The sequence below is a fragment of the Apodemus sylvaticus genome, chromosome 22 (genome assembly GCF_947179515.1).
Source record: "Apodemus sylvaticus chromosome 22, mApoSyl1.1, whole genome shotgun sequence".
In the NCBI taxonomy this organism is placed as follows: domain Eukaryota; kingdom Metazoa; phylum Chordata; class Mammalia; order Rodentia; family Muridae; genus Apodemus; species Apodemus sylvaticus.
In genome coordinates this window covers 16,287,909-16,307,293 of record NC_067493.1, presented here as the reverse complement: position 1 = coordinate 16,307,293, position 19,385 = coordinate 16,287,909, and the positions used below count along the sequence as shown (strand labels likewise).

Sequence of the window (19,385 nt, the reverse complement as noted above, 5' to 3'; positions counted from 1 at the left end):
TACCAGAGAAAATGCCCAGCCAGAGCTTCGGAGCCCAGCACTGTTTGGCAAGCCACGCAGCCTCTGCCCACCGCCCTATACACCCAGGGTGACCAGCACGGTGTGCCCATGACGGGGCCATCCACAGCGCTCCTGTCAGACAACCCGGGCTGCTGCCCCAGAGCTCCTGCTTCCCAAGGAAGTGCAACCAACTACCTCTACTGTGATCACACAGCTTCACAGCCCAGAGCAGCAAAGGAAACAAGTCCTCATGCGGGCACCGTAGCATGCCTCCTGCCACCGTGACAGTGTACGGACAGCATGTCTTACAGGAGAGACATCCAAGTGGCCTCCTGCAGATCTGTGCAGGGGGTTAAGACGAGCAAAGCCTTTGCCATCCACTAACAACATATGAGGAGGGAGAGATGGAGGGAGCACACATCTGACTTGCTAACTCAGCTGCTACAGATCATCCCCTACCCTAGCATAGACCTAGCAGGCCTGCACTACAGGTGCACGAGGACTTCAGAAAAAAAACAGGGTTATGCAAAGATAAAGTAAAGTAATGCCAAAGCTGGGAAAGGTCTACCAACCAGCAGGGTCACAGAGAAGGTCTGTCTGTCTGTCTGTTTCTCTGTTTCTTTCTTCCTTTTTGAATTACGACAAGAGGATTTGTGTGGGGTCGTTTCTTTCTGTTTGACTTTTGAGACAGGGCCTTGCTATTTTACACACACAAGCTGGCTTCAGACTGCGTGTGTGTGTGTGTGTGTGTGTGTGTGTGTGTCTCTGTGTGTGTGTGTCTCTGTGTGTGTATGTGTATGTGTGTGTGTATGTGTGTGTCTCTGTGTGTCTGTGTGTGTATGTGTGTCTCTGTGTGTTTGTGTGTGTGTCTGTGTGTGTGTGTCTCTGCGTGTGTGTGTGTTTGTGTGTGTCTCTGTGTGTGTGTCTCTGTGTGTGTATGTGTATGTGTGTGTGTATGTGTGTGTCTCTGTGTGTCTGTGTGTGTGTATGTGTGTCTCTGTGTGTTTGTGTGTGTGTGTGTGTGTGTCTCTGTGTGTGTGTGTGTGTCTGTGTGATACTTTCATCATCCTTTCAGCAATTGGAGGACATTTGGACTATTTCTGTTTCCTACTGATTCCCCTGCATCAGCTTTCCACATTAGTTGTTTATTTTGAGTGTTTATAAATTGGGACTCAGGTGTGGTACCTGGAGTCCCAGCTACTCAGGAGCCTGAAACAGCTGGGCCCAGGAGTTGAAGACCAGCATTGGCAGCAAAGTAAGACCCTCCCTCAAAGTAAGTAAATAAAAGCAAGTTTGTTCACGGAAGGAAAATGTCTCTCAGTCTAATTGTTCAAGAATTAGCTCCATTACAATAAAATGATGTCTTTTGATTTGAAATTTTATAATCTGTGTGAAGGGACCTGTGTACCGTGCTCCCCTCTGGACCCCGGATTAGGCACAGACCACATCCAAACACCTAGGTCCAAGCACAAACCAAATGCAAAGAGATCCTTTATTAAGCAAGGCAGAGAGACAAGGCTGAATCTGAATTACACAGAAACAACAATAAATAGTTTTGCAAGTGTTAATTTTAAGAGAAAAAGGTGGAGTTCTGTTTTAGAATGAGCTAGAATGTGCTGTTAAGATCTGGTTAGGTATATTAGTTAGGTTAGTCAAAATAATGAATTCTGATAGCTGGACCTTGGTGTTAGGTGGTCTCAGGAATGAGTCAGTGGCCAAATAAGGGGCCAGACCTCAGTAGCAAGCTTCAGGAACGAGATCTAACAGCTCAGCAGGAGGAGACGGGTATCGTGTCAGTGCCATGTTTGCCATGCTCCAGCCTGGTTTGCAATGGTTGGCCTGCTAGAGCCCTTCACTCTGTCTCAGGAGAAAGGGGGCAGGTTATAGTAATCAGATGAATCCACAAGTCTAAAGAATCAGGTTTATGTCTCCTGGAAAGAGCATGATGCATTCATAGATTTTAGTAAGGAAAAGAGGATACTTAAGCAATATACTAGGAGTTTTTAAAAGTGCTTCTAAGGTGTATAGAGTATATAGTTTTAAAACAGGCTTGAGAATCAGGATGTTATCAGACAAACTTTTAAAGTCAATTCTGAAAGCATAGATTGTTTGATGATCCAGAAGGGGCAGGCATAATTAATTCCAGAGAACACACATCAGGGTACAGTGTGTGACCACACTCATGGCCCGCGTGAGGTCCTCCTTCCTGGCTAATTCCACGTCACTGCATGCACAAGTTCATAGATTCTGTGTGTGAGAGATGGTTGAAGAGATGGTTCAGCCAGGAGGAGCACTGGCTGCCCTTGTAGGGGACCTGGGTTTGGTTCGCAGCATCCACAAGGTGGCTCACACCCCTATAATTCCAGAACCAGGTATCCAGTGCCCTCTTCTGGCCACCTCAGGCACTGCATGCATACTCATGGCAGAATACTCACATGCAGAAGAGGGGAAAAGGTTCTTTTACATTAGCCTAGGAGACTAGTCTTGTTTAGAATGCAGATTGCTGACCTAAACACCGAAATGAAGTTCTACAAACGCACACAGTGTTGGAGGTGAGAGAAAACAATAGCCGTGTTGACTTGAACTTACTGAGTGGAAAGTGAGAACTTCAAAGGCTGAAGGCTGAAGGCTGCTGCTAACAAAGAAAGACGCTTCCCATCATTCCAAAGGAAGTAGAAGAGGCGCTGGCACAGAGACCACAGGCCAGGGGAAAACACCTGGCGAACGTCTATGGAGCCATGGTCAGAGACTCTTCCGGCATGGACGTAAGGCAGCAGCTAACAAGGAACTGGTAAGCTAAGAGGAGTGAGTACACTAACTACATTCTAGACTCTAACAGGAAGTATTACATTCTATAGATTTAAAGATAGTTATTTCCTGAAAAATTCATGATCATTGCACTCAAAGTGACAATTCCAAATAAACAGTCAGCTCAAGTGTGCGCAAGAAGACTCTGCCAAGGCTTTGGATACAGGTCCTCGTGCACAGAGCCGCGCCGCCAGCCTGGCCAGTGGCTTGCTTACTCTGTACCAAGAGTACACAGTTTGGGAGCCAGAAGCCAGCAGACCCCATATCAGCGTCTCTTGTTTCTCAACTATGTTTCTCTGTACCTCTAGGCATTTTTGTTTTGTTTTGGCCTTTAAGTGAAGATTTCTCTGATTAAAAATTCCAGATTTTTTTTTTAATTTCAGGAATTTCTTCACATTTCATAAAGAAAACTCCCAGAGATGGAAGAGCTGAGCAGTCAGGCAGACCCGAACTCAACCATCCACTTTTCGTACTTCTCCAGGTCTGCAGCAGAGACAGACTTGGCGATTTTCTTAAGCGCCAACTCCAAGTCCCCTCTGGTGACGGGCATCTGCAGCTCCTCCTTGGACAGGGCCCGGATCTCTTCTGGACTCAAGCCATTGATGCGCCGCCTCATCGCCATCAAAGAAGCATCCCTGAAATCACAGGCAAAGCAGTCAGCCGCCCTTCCTGCATCGCCACACTTCCATTGCTACAAAGTTTCCACAGACATTCTATTACAAAGTCACACAGACATTCTATTACAAAGTCACACAGACATTCTATTACAAAGTCACACAAACATTCTGAGGACTATGCTACATGTGCTTTCATGATAGCACTTAGAAGTCTCCAGTTACATCCTGAAGAAGAGATTCAAAACCAATGCAAAAGCTGGAGAGATGGCTCAGTTGGAATAGTGCTGGCTATCTAAGCATAAAGACCAGGGGTTCAATTCCAACACCCCCCAAAATGCTGGGTATATTGGCACATGCTTGTCATCCTAGCTCTGGGGAGGTAAAAACAGAAGTCCCTAGGGCCTGTTGGCCAGCTAGCCTAAGGCAAGCCTAAGGCCGTTGTCTCAAAAACCAGGGTGAGGCCAGGGATGGCGTACACGCAGTTCGTCCAATAACCAGAAGGTAGAAGCAGGCAGCCCTCTATGATTTTGGGTCTAACTTGGTTTACATAGCCTTCTAGAGATACACAGTGAGACCCTGCAAACAAGAAAAGAAAAGAAACCCACCCCTCTTCACCATTTAAACAAAACCAGGTGGTCAGTACCTGAGGAAAAAAAAAATCCAAGATAGATCTCTGATCTCCAAGTGTACACATGTGCACAGGCATCTGCACATACTCATACACGTGCAGACACACACACACACACACACACACACACACACACACACACACCAGGATAGGAGTTAAGTGTACTCTATCATGGAGGCATGGCACAAACCCTCACAAACAGTCTGGAAGTTTAGGATGAGGAAATCAATTTTGGAATACAGAATTGCACATGGAATGAACATCTGGCTAATGTTAAAATGATTCAAGTCTACAGCCAATAAGTTAGTATACAGCCTCAGCAAAGGGAGTAAAGGCAGGGACATGAACATCTTCATATAATTAGGGTTAGGGGTTAGGGTTAGGGTTAGGGTTAGGGTTAGGGTTAGGGTTGTTAGGGTTAGGGGTTAGTAAGGTCAGGGTCAGGGTCAGGGTTAGGGTCAGGGTTAGGGGTTAGGGTCAGGGTTAGGGTCAGGGTCAGGGTCAGGGTCAGGTTCAGTGTCAGGGTTAGGTTCAGGGTCAGGGTTAGGGTCAGGGTCAGGGTCAGGGTGAGGGTTAGGGGATGCCTCAGGGGATGTCTGTGGGAAGCTTCTTCTCCTGACCAGCTGTGTTCTCATCAAGACCGACCAGGAAGGACAAGCCAGCCACACCTTCAGGTCTGCTGGTGTTTTACTACAGAGACTGCGGAAACTATAGTGAGCATGAGGCCTCTGGACTCAAATGCACCCACAAAAAACACTAGCAGGAAACCCAAGAGACACAGATGCTAAGGCTTTAAGGGAAAGCTTGGAGACACAGACTTCTCATGTAAGAACTAAAAGTTCTTTCTTTCCAGTGATGTATCTAAAATCATGAAGGGAACTGAAAACTGCATCTCTTCCATTGATGAAACAAATCAACTTCGTTCATCCTCATGTGGTCCACGTTTGCCCAATAAAGCTACAAGCTGTCACTTCCACAGGCTGTGCTCCCCCCCCCCCAAAGCTGATTAGCTGGGGGTTGCTCAGCTACTGTTGCTAAGTAAGACACCGTGTTTCTTTTTTCTTTTCCTTCCTTCCTTCCTTCTTTCCTTCCTTCCTTCCTTCCTTTTCTTTCTTTCTTTTTGGTTTTTTGAGATAGAGGGTCTCTGTGTAGCCCTGACTGTCCTGGGACTCTGTAGATCAGGCTGGCCTTGTACTCAGAAATCCGCCTGCCTCTGCCTCCCAAGTGCTGGGATTACAGGCATGCGCCACCACAGCCTGGCGACACAGTGTTTCTTAGAACAACCAAAAATCTCCCTGGGGAACGGAGTTAGAGTTCACTGGTGAGACATCTGCAAGCCCCTGTGCTTGGCGCCCAGTACCATAAGTCCAAAGCCCTAAGAGAGCATCTGTAGTCCTAGCATTTCTAAGACACGGGCAGAAGGAGTATGAATTTACAGATAGTCTGGGCAACAGAGGACCTAGTATCAAGAATCGAGCAAAAGAAAGCAAAATACATATTATGTACATGTCTGTGAAACAACCAAAATGTATATTTCGGGGAAAAATCTGTCCGACATTATGTGTGCATGTTTTTAGGGCTGACCGTTGGTGCCCTGCACGCGGGAGACCTTCTCTGCTGTCAGCACTCTGGGCTGCCTGCTGCTCTCGGTGCAGGGCCAAGGCCTCCTGAGCTTAGGGATTTGCATGGCTGTTGTTCGTGTTGGGCAGTCAGGTTGGTGGACGGAAAGGGAAGGGAGAGCGGTGTAGTACTTACATTATAATCTCAGAGTAAATAAATTATTTTTTAAAAAGAAAGTAAAGCTATTTGAAAAGAAAAAATAAGTGCAAACCCCCAGGAATCAGGGTGCTGCCTTCAGGTTTGGGGCTAACACCACTGACTTTAAGACCAGCTGCCCTGCACACCTAAAATTAACACGTGGGCTCGGCCACAGGTCACCAGGACACACCTGCAGATGTTAGTGATGTCAGCCCCCGAGTAGCCCTCGGTCTTGTCTGCGATGTCCTCCAGGTTAATGTCGGGGTCCAGCTCCACCTCCCGAAGGCTGATCTTCAGGAGCTCCGCTCTTCCTTTTGCTGTTGGAAGATGGAAAGTCTCCTGTAAGCTTACTACTTCTCCTGCTGAGGGACCGACCCCATTTTAACACCCAGCAAGGGAAAGCAGTGTAAAGAAGAGACCAAGACCGTCTGACACGGAGAGACCCCGGCACTTCCGCTTGCCACACAACGCAGTCTCTCTACTTTCTGTATGTGGTCACTGAAACCTGATGGATCCTAATTCTCCTCAGAGATGCCAGACGCCTGCTGGGCGAACCACAGCTCTGAGCTCCCTCTGGAAGATTAACACTGCCTTCACTACTTCTAAGTAAGAACATCTAGGGGATGCAGAGGCAGCTCAGCAGTCAAGAGCATTGGCTGCTCTTGCAGAGGACCTGGGTTCAATTCTGAGCACACACGTGTAGCTCACACCCTCGGTAACTCCAGTTCCAGGGGATCTGACTTCCAGTCCCTCTTCTGGCCTCTGTAGGCATTGCAATGCATGTGGTTCTAATACACGCTGGCAAAATACCTATGCACATAGAATTACTTTTAAAATAGAAAAACTATTTGGCCTAGTTTATCAAGAGAGACAGAATGGAGTATGACTCCCCAGAATAACTCTGTTCAAATGTTAGGATGGCAGATTTAAGGTTCAGAAAAGCTTCTAAGACTTAGCAGTGAGCACAGACGGCTCCCGGATGAAGCCTCTGCTTAAAGCACTCGTCCTGGGGCACTCGGTGCCAGGCATGGTTTCCTCCAGTGCTGGCTGGCGTGGGCACCGCTCTGTGCTGAGCCACTTGGCATTTCGTTGCTGTAATCTGAGGTAAACCTGCTTGAACAAATCACTATGAAAGGCCGTGACAGGTTTACCTGGGTCTCTCATTCCTAAGATACGAAATAAAATTAATTTTCCGCAACTATTATTTTAAGAAATTTTAAATGTACCGGAAAGAAATCTTTTACATCTCTTTACCATTCACTGGGTGCTAACAGTATCACCCGAGCTCCCTGTCCATGCCCCCTCCCCCACACACAGATACACACACACACACACACACACACACACTTGTGAATTGAGAGTTGGCTGCAGGTTACACCCACACGTTCATGAGCATGCATTTCCTGAGAACAAAGACATATACGCACATTTTCACTATTATCAGGACGCACAACAGCAGGGCCTCGGTAAGTACCTGAAACACAATTCCAAGTGCAGTGCCCCTGTCCACCGGCTCCCTGGCCTCTACCCCACCACATCTACGTTCACACCACACCTCAGCATTGTCTAATTAGGGTCTGCCCCTATCTATTTATCTTTATTAGCTTTATCTTTCATGAGACTTACAATCCTTCCCCCAATTCCTGACATCAAGGCATTTCCACAAAATGTCTGAGGAGGTCTGCTTACAGAATGGTAAGACCCGAGGTGCGCCGGAAGAGCAGCAAGGTGGGACGCGGTGCTGCTGCCGATTAATACGACGGCCTGCAGTGACAGTATCCCGCTGGTGGGACTCTCAGTGGGACAGATCAGTGGGACAGAGATGGGAGTGAGGTGGGTGCTGGGCCTCCGGGATGACAGGTGGCTTGGGCAGTGAAGAACAGCAAAGCCATCCTCAGGGAAAATGAGACCCGATTTCCCCCATACTATACACAGAAATCAGTGCCAAGGCATTACAAGTCAAATAAAGGTAAAATTATAGTATTTCAGGAAATACCGAGGAAAACAGTTAATGATCTCAGGGAGAACCCTCAAGCTATAGGTGTTTATAGAGGAGTGCTGGGGCTGCAGAGACAGCTCAGCAGATGAACGTTCACCATGAAAGCAAGAGGGCCCAAGTCTGGAAACCTAGCACCCACATCGAAGTCTGGGGGCCGGGTGGCGTGGACCATGGTCCCTGCGCTGGGAGGCAGACATGGTCCTGAGGGCTCGCTGGCCAGCTAGTCCAGTCAGACAGCGAGCTCCAGGTGGGAGGACAGAGGAAGAGACCCAGCACTGACCTCTGGCCTCTAGAGGCACATGCACTGCACTCACACACACATGATCACATGCATGTGGCTATGCACACCACACCACACACACACACACACACACACACACACACACTGGAAGCACAAGGGAAGAACTTATCGTAGAGCACGCTTGAATTGGGGACTTCTATTATCACAAGAACCATGTCCCCAAATATTCTTATGCTCACTTTCTAAGTCCAAGTCCTTTGGAGTTTGACTGTACTCGGTGACAGGTTTTCCTAAAAGATACAATGAGCTCATGTGACTCTGCCCTAACCCGTGTAACCGGTGTTCTTACAGAGAGTTTAGGGCACAGACTACTCAGGAGGGAGGTCACACGTGGATACCAGAGGAAGATGGCGTCTTCCAGGCAAAGAGAAGGGTCTCAGGGTGGAAGATGTCTACACAGCCTTGATCCTAAGGAAAGCAGAATAATCCCTTTCTCCTCCCTTGCTCAGGTGACTTAACAGATTACTCCCGAGGGACACACAGCTGGTCTGAGTATTGGTGACGTCCCCACAGCCTCGCTGGAGAAGGCATTACTGTCAACAGCGCTTCAGATCCTTCCCTACAGCCTGGGCCGTCACTCTAAAAGGAAGCATGGCCTTCCCCTGGGTCTACAGATGTCCTATGACTAGGACAGGATGGTCCCTTCATCCTGTCTGTGGTCCTGGCTGGCTTACCCTCTGGGCAGATTCTTCTCACCCTGCACACAGATAGGTTAAGTATTTAAGGACTATCTAGTTCAGGTTAATCTGACAGAGACACACCTGGTCTCTCATTCCTCTTCGGTAACGTCCCCTACCAGCCACAATGACCACCAATGGAACGAGGAGGGCGGCGCCTGAGGCCCTGCAGGACCTCTGCCCGTGCCCGGGAGGCCCATGATCCTCCCTGGGTTCTGCTCTCCTCGTCACCCCTTCCCTGCACACAGCACCAGTTCTGTGGTGGGGAGGCTGGCTCTGAGCAGGGCTTTTTCTTCTCCTTTTCCATTGCTAAGTAACAGTGGTATTTTGTATCTCCAACACTTACATGTGAGAGAGATCTCCTACCACGGCATGCACCCCACATCTGGGTTCCGTGACACCTTTGTCTTGGATTTTGTGACCTAGAGAACCGTGTGCAAGTGGATTTCTGTTGTTTATTGCAATTAGGCTTGCATAGTGTGCTTGTAATAGCACACTAAAATGAAGACAGCAGAGTGGCACACAGCTCCAGAAGGGAACTACATCTGCATGTGGGAAACAGGCCGAGCAAAAGCAGCGGACGAACAGACACCGTTTTTGTGACTGAATTTATGTAAAATTGCAAAAGAAATAAAACTGTTTGGAAATATATTATTAAGTGATACAATTACGAGGAAATACAATAAATCATTTTTATAAAAGAAACAACAGCGGTTAGCAGCAGGCCTGGAAGGGAGTGTGCTTGGGAGGACACTCTGGGGACTGCAGAGTTCTGAGGACGTCCTGTCTGTTTCCTAGAAGTGAGGACAAGAGCATTTGACTTGCCAATTATTGAATAAACAGAGAAAGCTAATAAACGATTCGGCCTGAGTTCACGCACACACAGCCGAGTGAGACAGGCCGGCGCGAGTAGTCCCAGTGTTGGGGCAACAGGCAAGCATTTCCCAATGCTTGGGGAAAAAGAAAGGGCACAACTCCGAACTCCTCAGCCCCAGCCTCCAGTTCTGGAGATGGAAAGGAGCCTGGGGATCCTTGGGACAAACACAGGCAGACACAGTCTGACAGTCATGATGGCTGAGTCTCTAAGTGAAGTCCTTTCAGCCATTGTTCTAGGTAAGATCATCTCATAAGCTCAACCAGTAATTAAGCACTACTGTAAGAAAAAGAAATATGTTTAAGTCATAAGACTAACAAAAGTAGCAGAATAAAAGTGACAGTCGGGGCACGTGACGTATGGCAGAGCCTGCGAGATTAAATTCTACCCATTAATTATGTTAGCTAGCCCTTCTTCCTGCACCCCACCATCACAGGAGGGATCAAGTAATATGCTAGAAAAGTACAGTTTCAAAATTCATAGGCAAGGCTTCGCTTTCTACTCATGGAGAGACAACTGACACCAGACCAGCCCTCCTACTGTAAACAACTATAATCTTAGGCAAAGTCACAAGGTCAAGTATTTTCACATCTGGGTGCTTACCTGCTTGTATGGCTATGACCCTGTTGTACAATGACTGTGGAGGCCAGGAGATGGCTTTGAATGCCCTGGGACTCCAGCTACAGATAGATGGTCATGAGCTACCACATTAGGGCTGGGGATCCAACCAGAGCTCTCTCCAGAAGCAGTCAGAGCTCTTAAAGCACTGACCAGCTTTCCAGCCCCAAGAATTTTAAGATGAGGTTTTCTTAGTTTTACCTCTGAGTGCCGGCAAGGACACCTTTTACAGGAAAGCAATATTTGGATGCTCTACAATATAAAGCATGTCATATAAGTCACAGGGCTATTAAAAACAGAAAAAAGCAAATAAATCAAGAAAACAAACAAAAAAAACCAACAGTGGATAGAAACAGGGTTGTCTAAAGGTTGAAAGGCTAACATAAAGTAGGAAGGGGCGATCTATTTTTGAGTAAACATTAAACTAAAGTCCAGAGGCTTGAAATAATGTATTAGTACAGCTTCAGTGAATCAGGAATCTAGAAGCAGCTTATCTAGAATGTCTGGCTTGGGGTCCATGATGGCTAATTTATATATTCAACTTGGCTGGGACCAAGTGCCCACAATGTGTGCTACGTTTTATTCTGGAGGTCAGTATTTAAGTTGGTGACTGTTAGGGTGGCAAAGCACCTGCTCCATGGTGTGGCTGGGCCTCACCTCAGCAGCTGAAGGCATGGATACTTAAAACATTGGTCTGGCCCAGAAAATGGGAGCCTGGAGGCGACAGGCTTCTGGCTTAACTGCCGTGACATCAGCTCTTCCCGGGTCTCTCCCGTGGCAGCTCACCCTGCACACTGTGGACTTGCCAGTGTCAGTGATTACATGAGCCATACTCCCAATTATTCCATCCATCCATCTCTCTCTCTTCCCTCTCACTCCTTCTTCCTGCACCCCACCATCAGCACACAGACAGACAGAGAAGCAGACAGACAGATATACTCTATGGATTCTCTCCGACCTAGAGCATCCCCTAGTTTCCATCTGTTGCCGTGATAAGCTATTCTGACCCAAAGTAATTTATCTGAAGAACAGGATTATCTAGCTCCCATTTCCAGGTCATAGTCTAACACTGAGTGAAGTCAGAGTAGGAACTTAAACAGGAGAGCAAAGGAAGAACCACTCCATGTTCAACACAGCATTACCTCCAACCAGGGAACTCAACACAGCATTACCTCCAACCAGGGCACTCAACACAGCATTACCTCCAACCAGGGAACTCAACACAGCATTACCTCCAACCAGGGAACTCAACACAGCATTACCTCCAACCAGGGAACTCGCTCACAGAGGAAACATGGAGGAATGCTACTTGCCGGCTCACAGAGTCACACTTGGCTGGCCTCTGACATAGCTCAGGCCCAACTGCATGCTCACAGGCCAATCTAATGCAGGCAGTCCATTAAGATTCCCTTCTCATGTGACTCTAGGCTGTGTCAAGTAGACAGTTAAAGCTAAATAGGCAGAAAGTATCTCATGAGGTTGTACTACAGGTCTAGACTAGTCCATCCAGAAGTAGCACATTTCTGTGACTGGCAAGATGGTGGCTATTAGCTGAAGTCTCCAGTTCCTATGTGGGCTTCCCCATGGCTGCCTGAGTAACCTCATGTCATGGCTGCCTGGCCCTCAGGAGAAGCACGTCAGGCAGAAACGATCCTTTCTCTGATCTAGGTTTAGAAGACTTTAACATCACTTCTACTGCCCTGCTCTGAGACGCAGGCCACATGACCAACGCAGGGAAAGAACTGCAGGAGTTAAGAGGAGGAAAGACAAGTGGACAACAGGGAGGCATCCCAGCAAAACCACAAACTATTTAAAAACTAGAAATGACAGATCTGCAAAACACACCTAAAATGCTACTCACAGGACAGATGTAAAGCAGAAAAAAAGATGGCCGAGGAAAGGGTCAGTGGACAAAGATGGGTGGAGCTTATCAGAAGAAAGGGTTAGAGGAAATGGATAGCACCCCAGTGAAGGTTGCAGTAAGACCAAGACGCCAACACACATGCAGGATAAAGAAAAGGGAACTGCACGTTACAGTCAACTACTGCAATGCGAAGGGCACCGGCTTAAAAACAGCAGGAGGACTGTGACCAGCACGCTGCTACAGCCAAACATGTCACCTCTGTCACTGCTCAGCATTTATGCCGGAAATACCAGCGCATTGGCCACCAAACACCCAACTGTCAATTCCTTCACAACGGCCTCAGCGTAGAAAGAGTCTAATCTGAAGCACCAGGGGATGGAGAGACAGTCTGTGACGTGTTCACACAGGGAAATGAGCGCAGAGGGAGAAGGAAGGCAGACTGGGGAGGGCTCACGAAGCCTTTTCTGGAAGAAAGGTGCATTGCTTCTTGGTATGTGGTCTTATGGTGGCGTAGAGCCGCCATATCTCAGACTCTTAAGGGGATAAAGTTTATCTTGTCTAAGTCAATCCTCAGTAAAACTGATTTAAAAACAGAGAATTAATCATGAGCAGAAAGACACACCTCACCATGCAAGGGGACAATGACAGTTGATATCACATTAAAAACAGGCAGAGAGTGGAGGCCGCACGGCGAGTGAGAAACCCTGGCAGCGGTTCCTCTGAGATGGGGAGGCAGTGGCTGAACCTCAGCATGGCTGAGAACAGATCCTAGAGACCAGGGAGAAAGGCCAACTTGCCGCTTCCCTTTGGAGGGAATAAGAAGAGGGTCGTGTGCACCCACACTCCAGCCTCCCAGAGCCCTGCCTCCCAGAGGCAGCCTCGACTCTGCCGCCTCAGGCTGAGCACTGAGGAGGGACCAGCAGCCTGTGACCCGACGGCCACCAACCAGAAAGTCCCGGGGGCTTCAGGACCAGAAGCCCATGGCACAGCTTGAAACAGCTCCATGGGGCAAGGGTCCAGGCTTTCCCCTGGGAGGACAAAGAAGAGGAGAACATATGTCTGTCTGTGTCTAGTGTCAGGCATTCAGGACGAGTCCAGGGCACCGAGCTCTGCCCCACTAGACTGAGGGCAGGGAGAGCGTACTCTGAGTTTAACTTCCTCATTTTCTGAAAGGAGAAAACAGAGGACCAAGTGGGGGCCTGTCGGTTTTTTTTTAATGCAAATATTAACAGTTATGTCTTTTTCACCCACAATGACTTACATGGTCTACACTGCATGCATGTAGAGACATGCAATGGAGGAAATGCGGATAGACTCTATTTCCACTCAGCTGACACAATCTAGAGTTAGTCTGTATGATCTGTTGTGGTGACCTTATTTCTAACATTGGTAATTTATCTGCTGTTCTTGATTATTCCTCTAAATATTTAAAAAAAAAATATCCAAATATTTGCCTTGTTAATTTTCTACTTCATAGTTCACTTAACATTTTTATGATTTATTTTTCTATAATTTCCCAACATACAGATGCTAATTTGTTTCATAGTCTAAAATAGTATCTACTCAAACCATCTCCCCCCCCCTCTTTTTTTTTAAAGATGTGTTTATTTTATTTATATGGGTACACTTGTAGCTATCTTCAAACACACCAGAGGAGGGCACCAGATCCCATTACGGATGGTTGTGAGCCACCATGTGGTTGCTGGGAATTGAACTCAGGACCTCTGGAAGAGCAGTCAGTGCTCTTAACCGCTAATCCATCTCTCCAGCCCCAAGCCTTCCTTTTTTTTTTTTTTTAAGATTTTATTTATTTATTTTATATATATGACAAGTACACTGTAGGTGTCTTCAGACACACCAGAAGAGGGCATCAGATTCCATTACAGATGGTTGTGAGCCACCATGTGGTTGCTGGGATTTGAACTCAGGACTTTCGGAAGAGCAGTCCGTGCTCTTAACCACTAAGCCATCTCTCCAGCCCCAAGCCTTCTCTTCTAATGTACATGTTTATAGACCTTAAATTCACCATGTCATATCACAATACTTAGTGTGACATATTTTTCTACCAAGATAAAAATATTTTCTATTTTTCTAATTTTCTTAGGCCCTTTTGTTATTCAGAGTTAACTTGTTTAATAGTAAAATATTGGGGCAATCTAAATATCTTACTGATTCCTGATTCAACTCCATTACTGTCAAGAATACACTCTGCAAGATGCCTGGTTTTTAAATTTTTATTAAAATGAGAAAATTCCTTTCAACGGTGCTAGAACTGAATATGCACATGGAAGAAATAAAAGCCAACCTACGCATACAATTAATTCAAGTAGAATCACAGAGCTAAATATAGTTTCTAAAACTCAACAGAAGAAGAAAACTTTGCAGCCTGGGGGTAAGCAAACATTTCCTAAGATACAGGAAGCCCTATTAATAAAAAACAAAACAAAACAAAAAAACTTGACAAAAGGTCTTTACCAAATTAAAATACTCTGGCTATCAAGAAATAACTTTAAGAAAATTTTAAAGCAAATTAAAAACTGGAAGAAAAAATTATTTAAAAAAATGTAAAGAGAATTTATATAAAACACGAATAAAATATTAAAACTAGAAAAGGAGAGGAAATACTACATACGCTCATGAAAAGATGCTCAATATCTTAAGTCATCGGAGAACACAGACTGACACGGTGAGATGCCACTTCACACAGACCAAAGCAAACACAGAAACACTGGTGCCAGCCACCATAAGCCAGGCTGCAGCAGCGCTGGTGTCCTGTTTATTGGTGGTGATGATGACTGACATTACAGCACAGTACAACCACTGAGGTTTGGGTATTTCGTATAAAGTGGGACCACACTTATCAGTGCAAATACTGCTCTGAAGCTGGGTGTCTCTGAACTGCAGAGGACGCCACGGGCCTCTATTCCCATCACTCACACCGGCCTTCTAACACCACCCAGGTCTTCAAACAAAGCGCCAGTGATGCAGATTTAAATAAATAAAAGAGGGTTAACAGAAAACGACAGAAACTTCCGAGTCCAGTAAAAGGAAGGCATCATACCTGTCGGGAGAGGGATGTAGATCCTTTTCTCTAGTCTCCTGCGCAGGGCTTCATCGATGTCCCACGGGAAGTTCGTAGCAGCCAGGACCATCACCATTTTGGATGGATCATCATTTTCTAAGGCTCCTCCGACTCCTGGGCACAGGGGGCAGGGAGAAGGCTGTCGGTGTCATTATGATGGCCACTGAAATCCTTTCCCTCAGGCAGCATCTCTAAGTGTTAGCTATAGCTCTTCATGGGGCCTCAATGAGACGACTTCACCACCTCTGTGGCCTCAACAGAGCAGCAAAGCCAGGCATCAACACACAGCAAAACCACGCATCAACACGGAACAAAACTAAGGCGCCAAAGAGTCCAACAACCCAGAGCAGGGCTCTCCAGCCTTTCTGTGAGAAAGCATTGCGCATCACTTCTGAAGACCTGGAGCCTGCTGTCCACTTAGTCCTTTCCTGTTTCCCCTATGAACTACCTCTTTTCTGATTTATTTCAAGGAATGGTAATTTAGTTAGCTTTCTCAAGAAATGCGAACGGCTGAAACACTGCATAGTGCTTTGTCACCAGAAGTATGGTCTGCTGTTTTAGGATTAACACTTTTACCAGGGCATGGTAGTATACATTTGTAATCCCAACACCTGGGAGGCAGAGGCAGATGCATCTATGTAAGTTCAAGGTCAGCCTGGTCTATGTACAAAGCTCAAAGTCAGCAAGATCTATAAAATAGGGAGAATCTGTCTCAAAACTAAAACAACAACAAAACAATAACAACAAACACTTTGAGGGTTCACAATTGGCTCAAGGCAATGCACAGTGAAATATCACTTCAAACATAAGTTTACAAACATGATGATTAAAGTAGTAGATGTCTAGATAAATCATTCTTATGAGGAATAAACTTTTCCAAGGAACAAACAGTCACAAGCAATGCTGAATGGAATCCTGCAAGCGGAATGTGTGTTCAGGTCTGCCCTGGCTCCAACGTAAATATCTAATCTTTCCTGCTATGCTTTCCCCCTAAAGAAAACATATTCCCTCCTTTCCTATATAAGCAGGCACTGAAACGGACTGACTGAGGGGCAGGTGTCCTGGCACACAATGTCATTCACTGTTGGTCTCTAAGAGCCTGGCATCGTGTACCATGTGATGTTAAGTACCCACCCTAAGTGCAGTAGTTTGAATGAAAATGGTCTCCATTGGTTCGGCTGTTTGAGTGTGAGATCCAAAGTTTGTGGAACTGTTTGGAAAGGATTAGGAAGTGTGGCCTTATTGGAAGAAGTGTGTCATTGGGGGTGGGCTGTGAGGTTTCAAAAGCCCAGGCCAAGTTGCAAACCAGATGTGGGCTCTTTAGCCATTCCTCCAGCATTAGCCTGCCAGGCACCCCACTGTGATACTAACTGACTAACCCTCTGAAACTGTAAGTAAGACCCCAATTAAATGCTTTCTTCTATAAGTTGCCTTGGTCATGATGTCTCTTCACAGAAACAGAATAGTAACCAAGACACTGGGTGTCCAAACCTGGTGAGATGATCAGAAACAACATTTGCTGGATATGTTAGACACATTTTATCTTTTCTTGTGGACTGCTTAAACTGCCTGTTGTCTCTCACACAACCACCAGAGTGAGCTGACTCCTAGAAGTGCTGCTTCCCTAACTCTTTTCCATGGCTCCCCAAATGTTCTCCCTCACTGTCTGGACAATTCTAGCCAGAGCATCAAAGCCTCTCTGCCTCTCAAGCTGCAGCCCTCCCATCCTGACCACTGTGACTCCTACACGCAGAGTTCCCTTCTGCCACAGAGGGGACTACTGTGTGACTTTCTAATCAGCTGTTTGCCTCTGGTGTAGCAACTGGTTAGTCTCAAAGGTTTGGTCTTAGAATTTTTGATGTTCTTAAAAAAAATCTCTGGAACTCCAAAGAGTCATCATTGTGCGGAGTATGCCTATTAATATTTGCCATTAGAGACCAAAATATAGGAAGGCTAGGTGTTGGCTCAGCGGTACTTACCTATCAAACACAAGGCTCCAAGTTCTAGCCCCAGCACACTCAAATAAGTAGAAAGGTATGTAGATTAGATAGATAGGTAGGTAGGTAGGTAGGTAGGTAGGTAGGTAGATAGATAGATAGATAGATAGATAGACAGACAGACTGTTCAATGTATTAACTCACTGTAAAAATAAGGCTCCATGATTCATTTAATTAAGATAAACAACATATCTTTTGAAAGACAAGCAAAGTTTTCAAAAATTCCCAAGTCTTGGTTAGAAGACCTTTTGAATGGTTCAGTATCTGAGTAACTAGGAGACTTGCTGCCCTCTCCCCTGCTTCTGTCTCCATGCCTTGGGACACTCCCAGGTTCTGTGAACTCTGGAACACTCTACTACATACTTGTGAGAGAATTAAAGCAAACCCAGTAAATGTGCCTTGATGTTATTATTTAAACTGCAGCCCCTGGAGAGCCACCCAGTGGTCTGAAGGCCCAGTACCACCTTTAAGCCGTGGTGGGCACAGTAGGCCTTGGCTCCACAACCTAGAACCAGCACTGGAGCATGGTTCCCTGTAAGTACCCAGGGAATCCTTTAGGATGCCTGGACAAATGGGTGGTTGAGCAAGTGATTAGAGTGAGTCACAGCCACCGCCTGACCTGAAGCGGAGGACTAGTCCGAGACGCTCGTGCTGTGACAGTTACCGTCCATCTGGATGAGGAGTTCGGACTTGACCCTGCGGCTTGCCTCATGCTCGTCAGATGTCCCTCTTCGACTGCAGATAGAATCGATTTCGTCGATGAAGATCGTGGTGGGGGCATAGAACCTAGCCTTGGGGAGAATGTGTTAAAGCGACCATTCAGTGACCCATAAAGTGCTCTGTATTTTAAAGTAGCTTTTGGTTTTTCTTCTAAAATAGTGGTGAATAAAGGCTGAAATTTGTGTCTATGAAAAGTGCTACCACTACCTTGTCACTGACAGTCATTTTAGGAAAAGCCAACGCAAAAATAAAACTCACATAAGTGATGATGCTGGGTGCAAGAAACACAGAGATTCATTATATTATTTTTCTACTGTTTATTTATTTAGTATTATTCTGAGGCAGGTTTCACTGTGTAGCTCTGACTGGTCTGGAAGTGGCTATGTAGACTAGACTAGCCTCAAACTCAAACTCAAAGATCCACCTGTCTGCTGCCCGAGGTATATGCCACCACACCTGCCAATTCTTTCTTGTTTTATGATGAGAAATTTCCATCATGAAAAACAAATCTTCCTGGCAACAATTTTAAATAAACCAATAACTAATGACAGATCTGCCTCCAGTTGACTTTCATGGTCTTCTGTCTTAGCAGTGCACTAGATGCCCAAACTGCAAATCACCCTCACTGGGCAGGGTAGCACAGGGTCTTTTTCCATCTCATAGAGAAAGATACGCTGAAGACACACCAAGAATCACACAAAGTCCACTATGACTGATGTGTCTACAACTAGTAGACATTCAGACAATCACAAGGGACACAGACCTGGATTATGAGGAATCGCATGTCCAGGCAGACAAACAGCATTTGGAAATCTGAATACAGCATCAATCACTTACCATTTCAAACAACAGACGGACCAACTTCTCAGATTCGCCTCTGTACTTAGAAGTCAGGGTAGAAGAGGAGACATTGAAAAAGGTTGTCCCACATTCAGTGGCAACAGCTTTAGCCAGCATAGTCTTACCAGTGCCTGGAGGGCCGACCATCAGCACACCCTGAAATTTCAAGATGAATTAAATGGCACACTGTATTTAAATGCTTTCCATAAACTACCATCATCTGATGGGTCCTGGGCCTGTGAGGATGCCCACTAAGCCATCAACTCCCCTCTTGTCATGGTGAGATCAGTGCATTTAGCAAATGTATCAAGCAAATGATGACTGTCAGATGCAGTGGCACACGCCTTTAATCCTAGCACTCGGAAGGAAGAGGCAGGAGGATCTCAGTTTAAGGCAGGACTGGTCTACAAAGTGAGTTCCAGAATAGCCAGGGCTACACAGAGAAACCCTGTCTCAAAACCCAAACAAACAAGGAAACAAGACAGTTCTCTTTCCAGGTGTCTCAGGTCAGAGGCAGCCAGAGGTAAACTCATAATTGGCAGTCTGAGCAGGCGTGGTGGCTCAGGCCCATGATCCTGGCACATGGGAAGTATGAATAACTA

The 19,385-nt window shown here is 46.3% G+C and overlaps 1 protein-coding gene across 4 annotated transcripts in view; it reads right to left on the bottom strand.

Annotated features, from left to right (window-relative positions):
* Nucleotides 1-1,016: 1,016 nt before the first annotated feature.
* The window catches only part of Katnal1 (katanin catalytic subunit A1 like 1), a 52,402-nt gene continuing 34,033 nt past the window's right edge, over nucleotides 1,017-19,385 (bottom strand). For all 4 annotated transcript variants that reach the window (XM_052169102.1, XM_052169101.1, XM_052169103.1 and 1 more), the window contains 5 exons: nucleotides 18,781-18,939; nucleotides 17,888-18,014; nucleotides 15,206-15,340; nucleotides 6,002-6,128; nucleotides 1,017-3,443 (listed from right to left, as the gene is read on the bottom strand). In XM_052169102.1, the coding sequence (XP_052025062.1) occupies nucleotides 3,245-3,443; nucleotides 6,002-6,128; nucleotides 15,206-15,340; nucleotides 17,888-18,014; nucleotides 18,781-18,939 (747 nt within the window). In that variant the 3' untranslated portion in view covers nucleotides 1,017-3,244. The remainder of the gene's footprint in view (nucleotides 3,444-6,001; nucleotides 6,129-15,205; nucleotides 15,341-17,887; nucleotides 18,015-18,780; nucleotides 18,940-19,385) is intronic.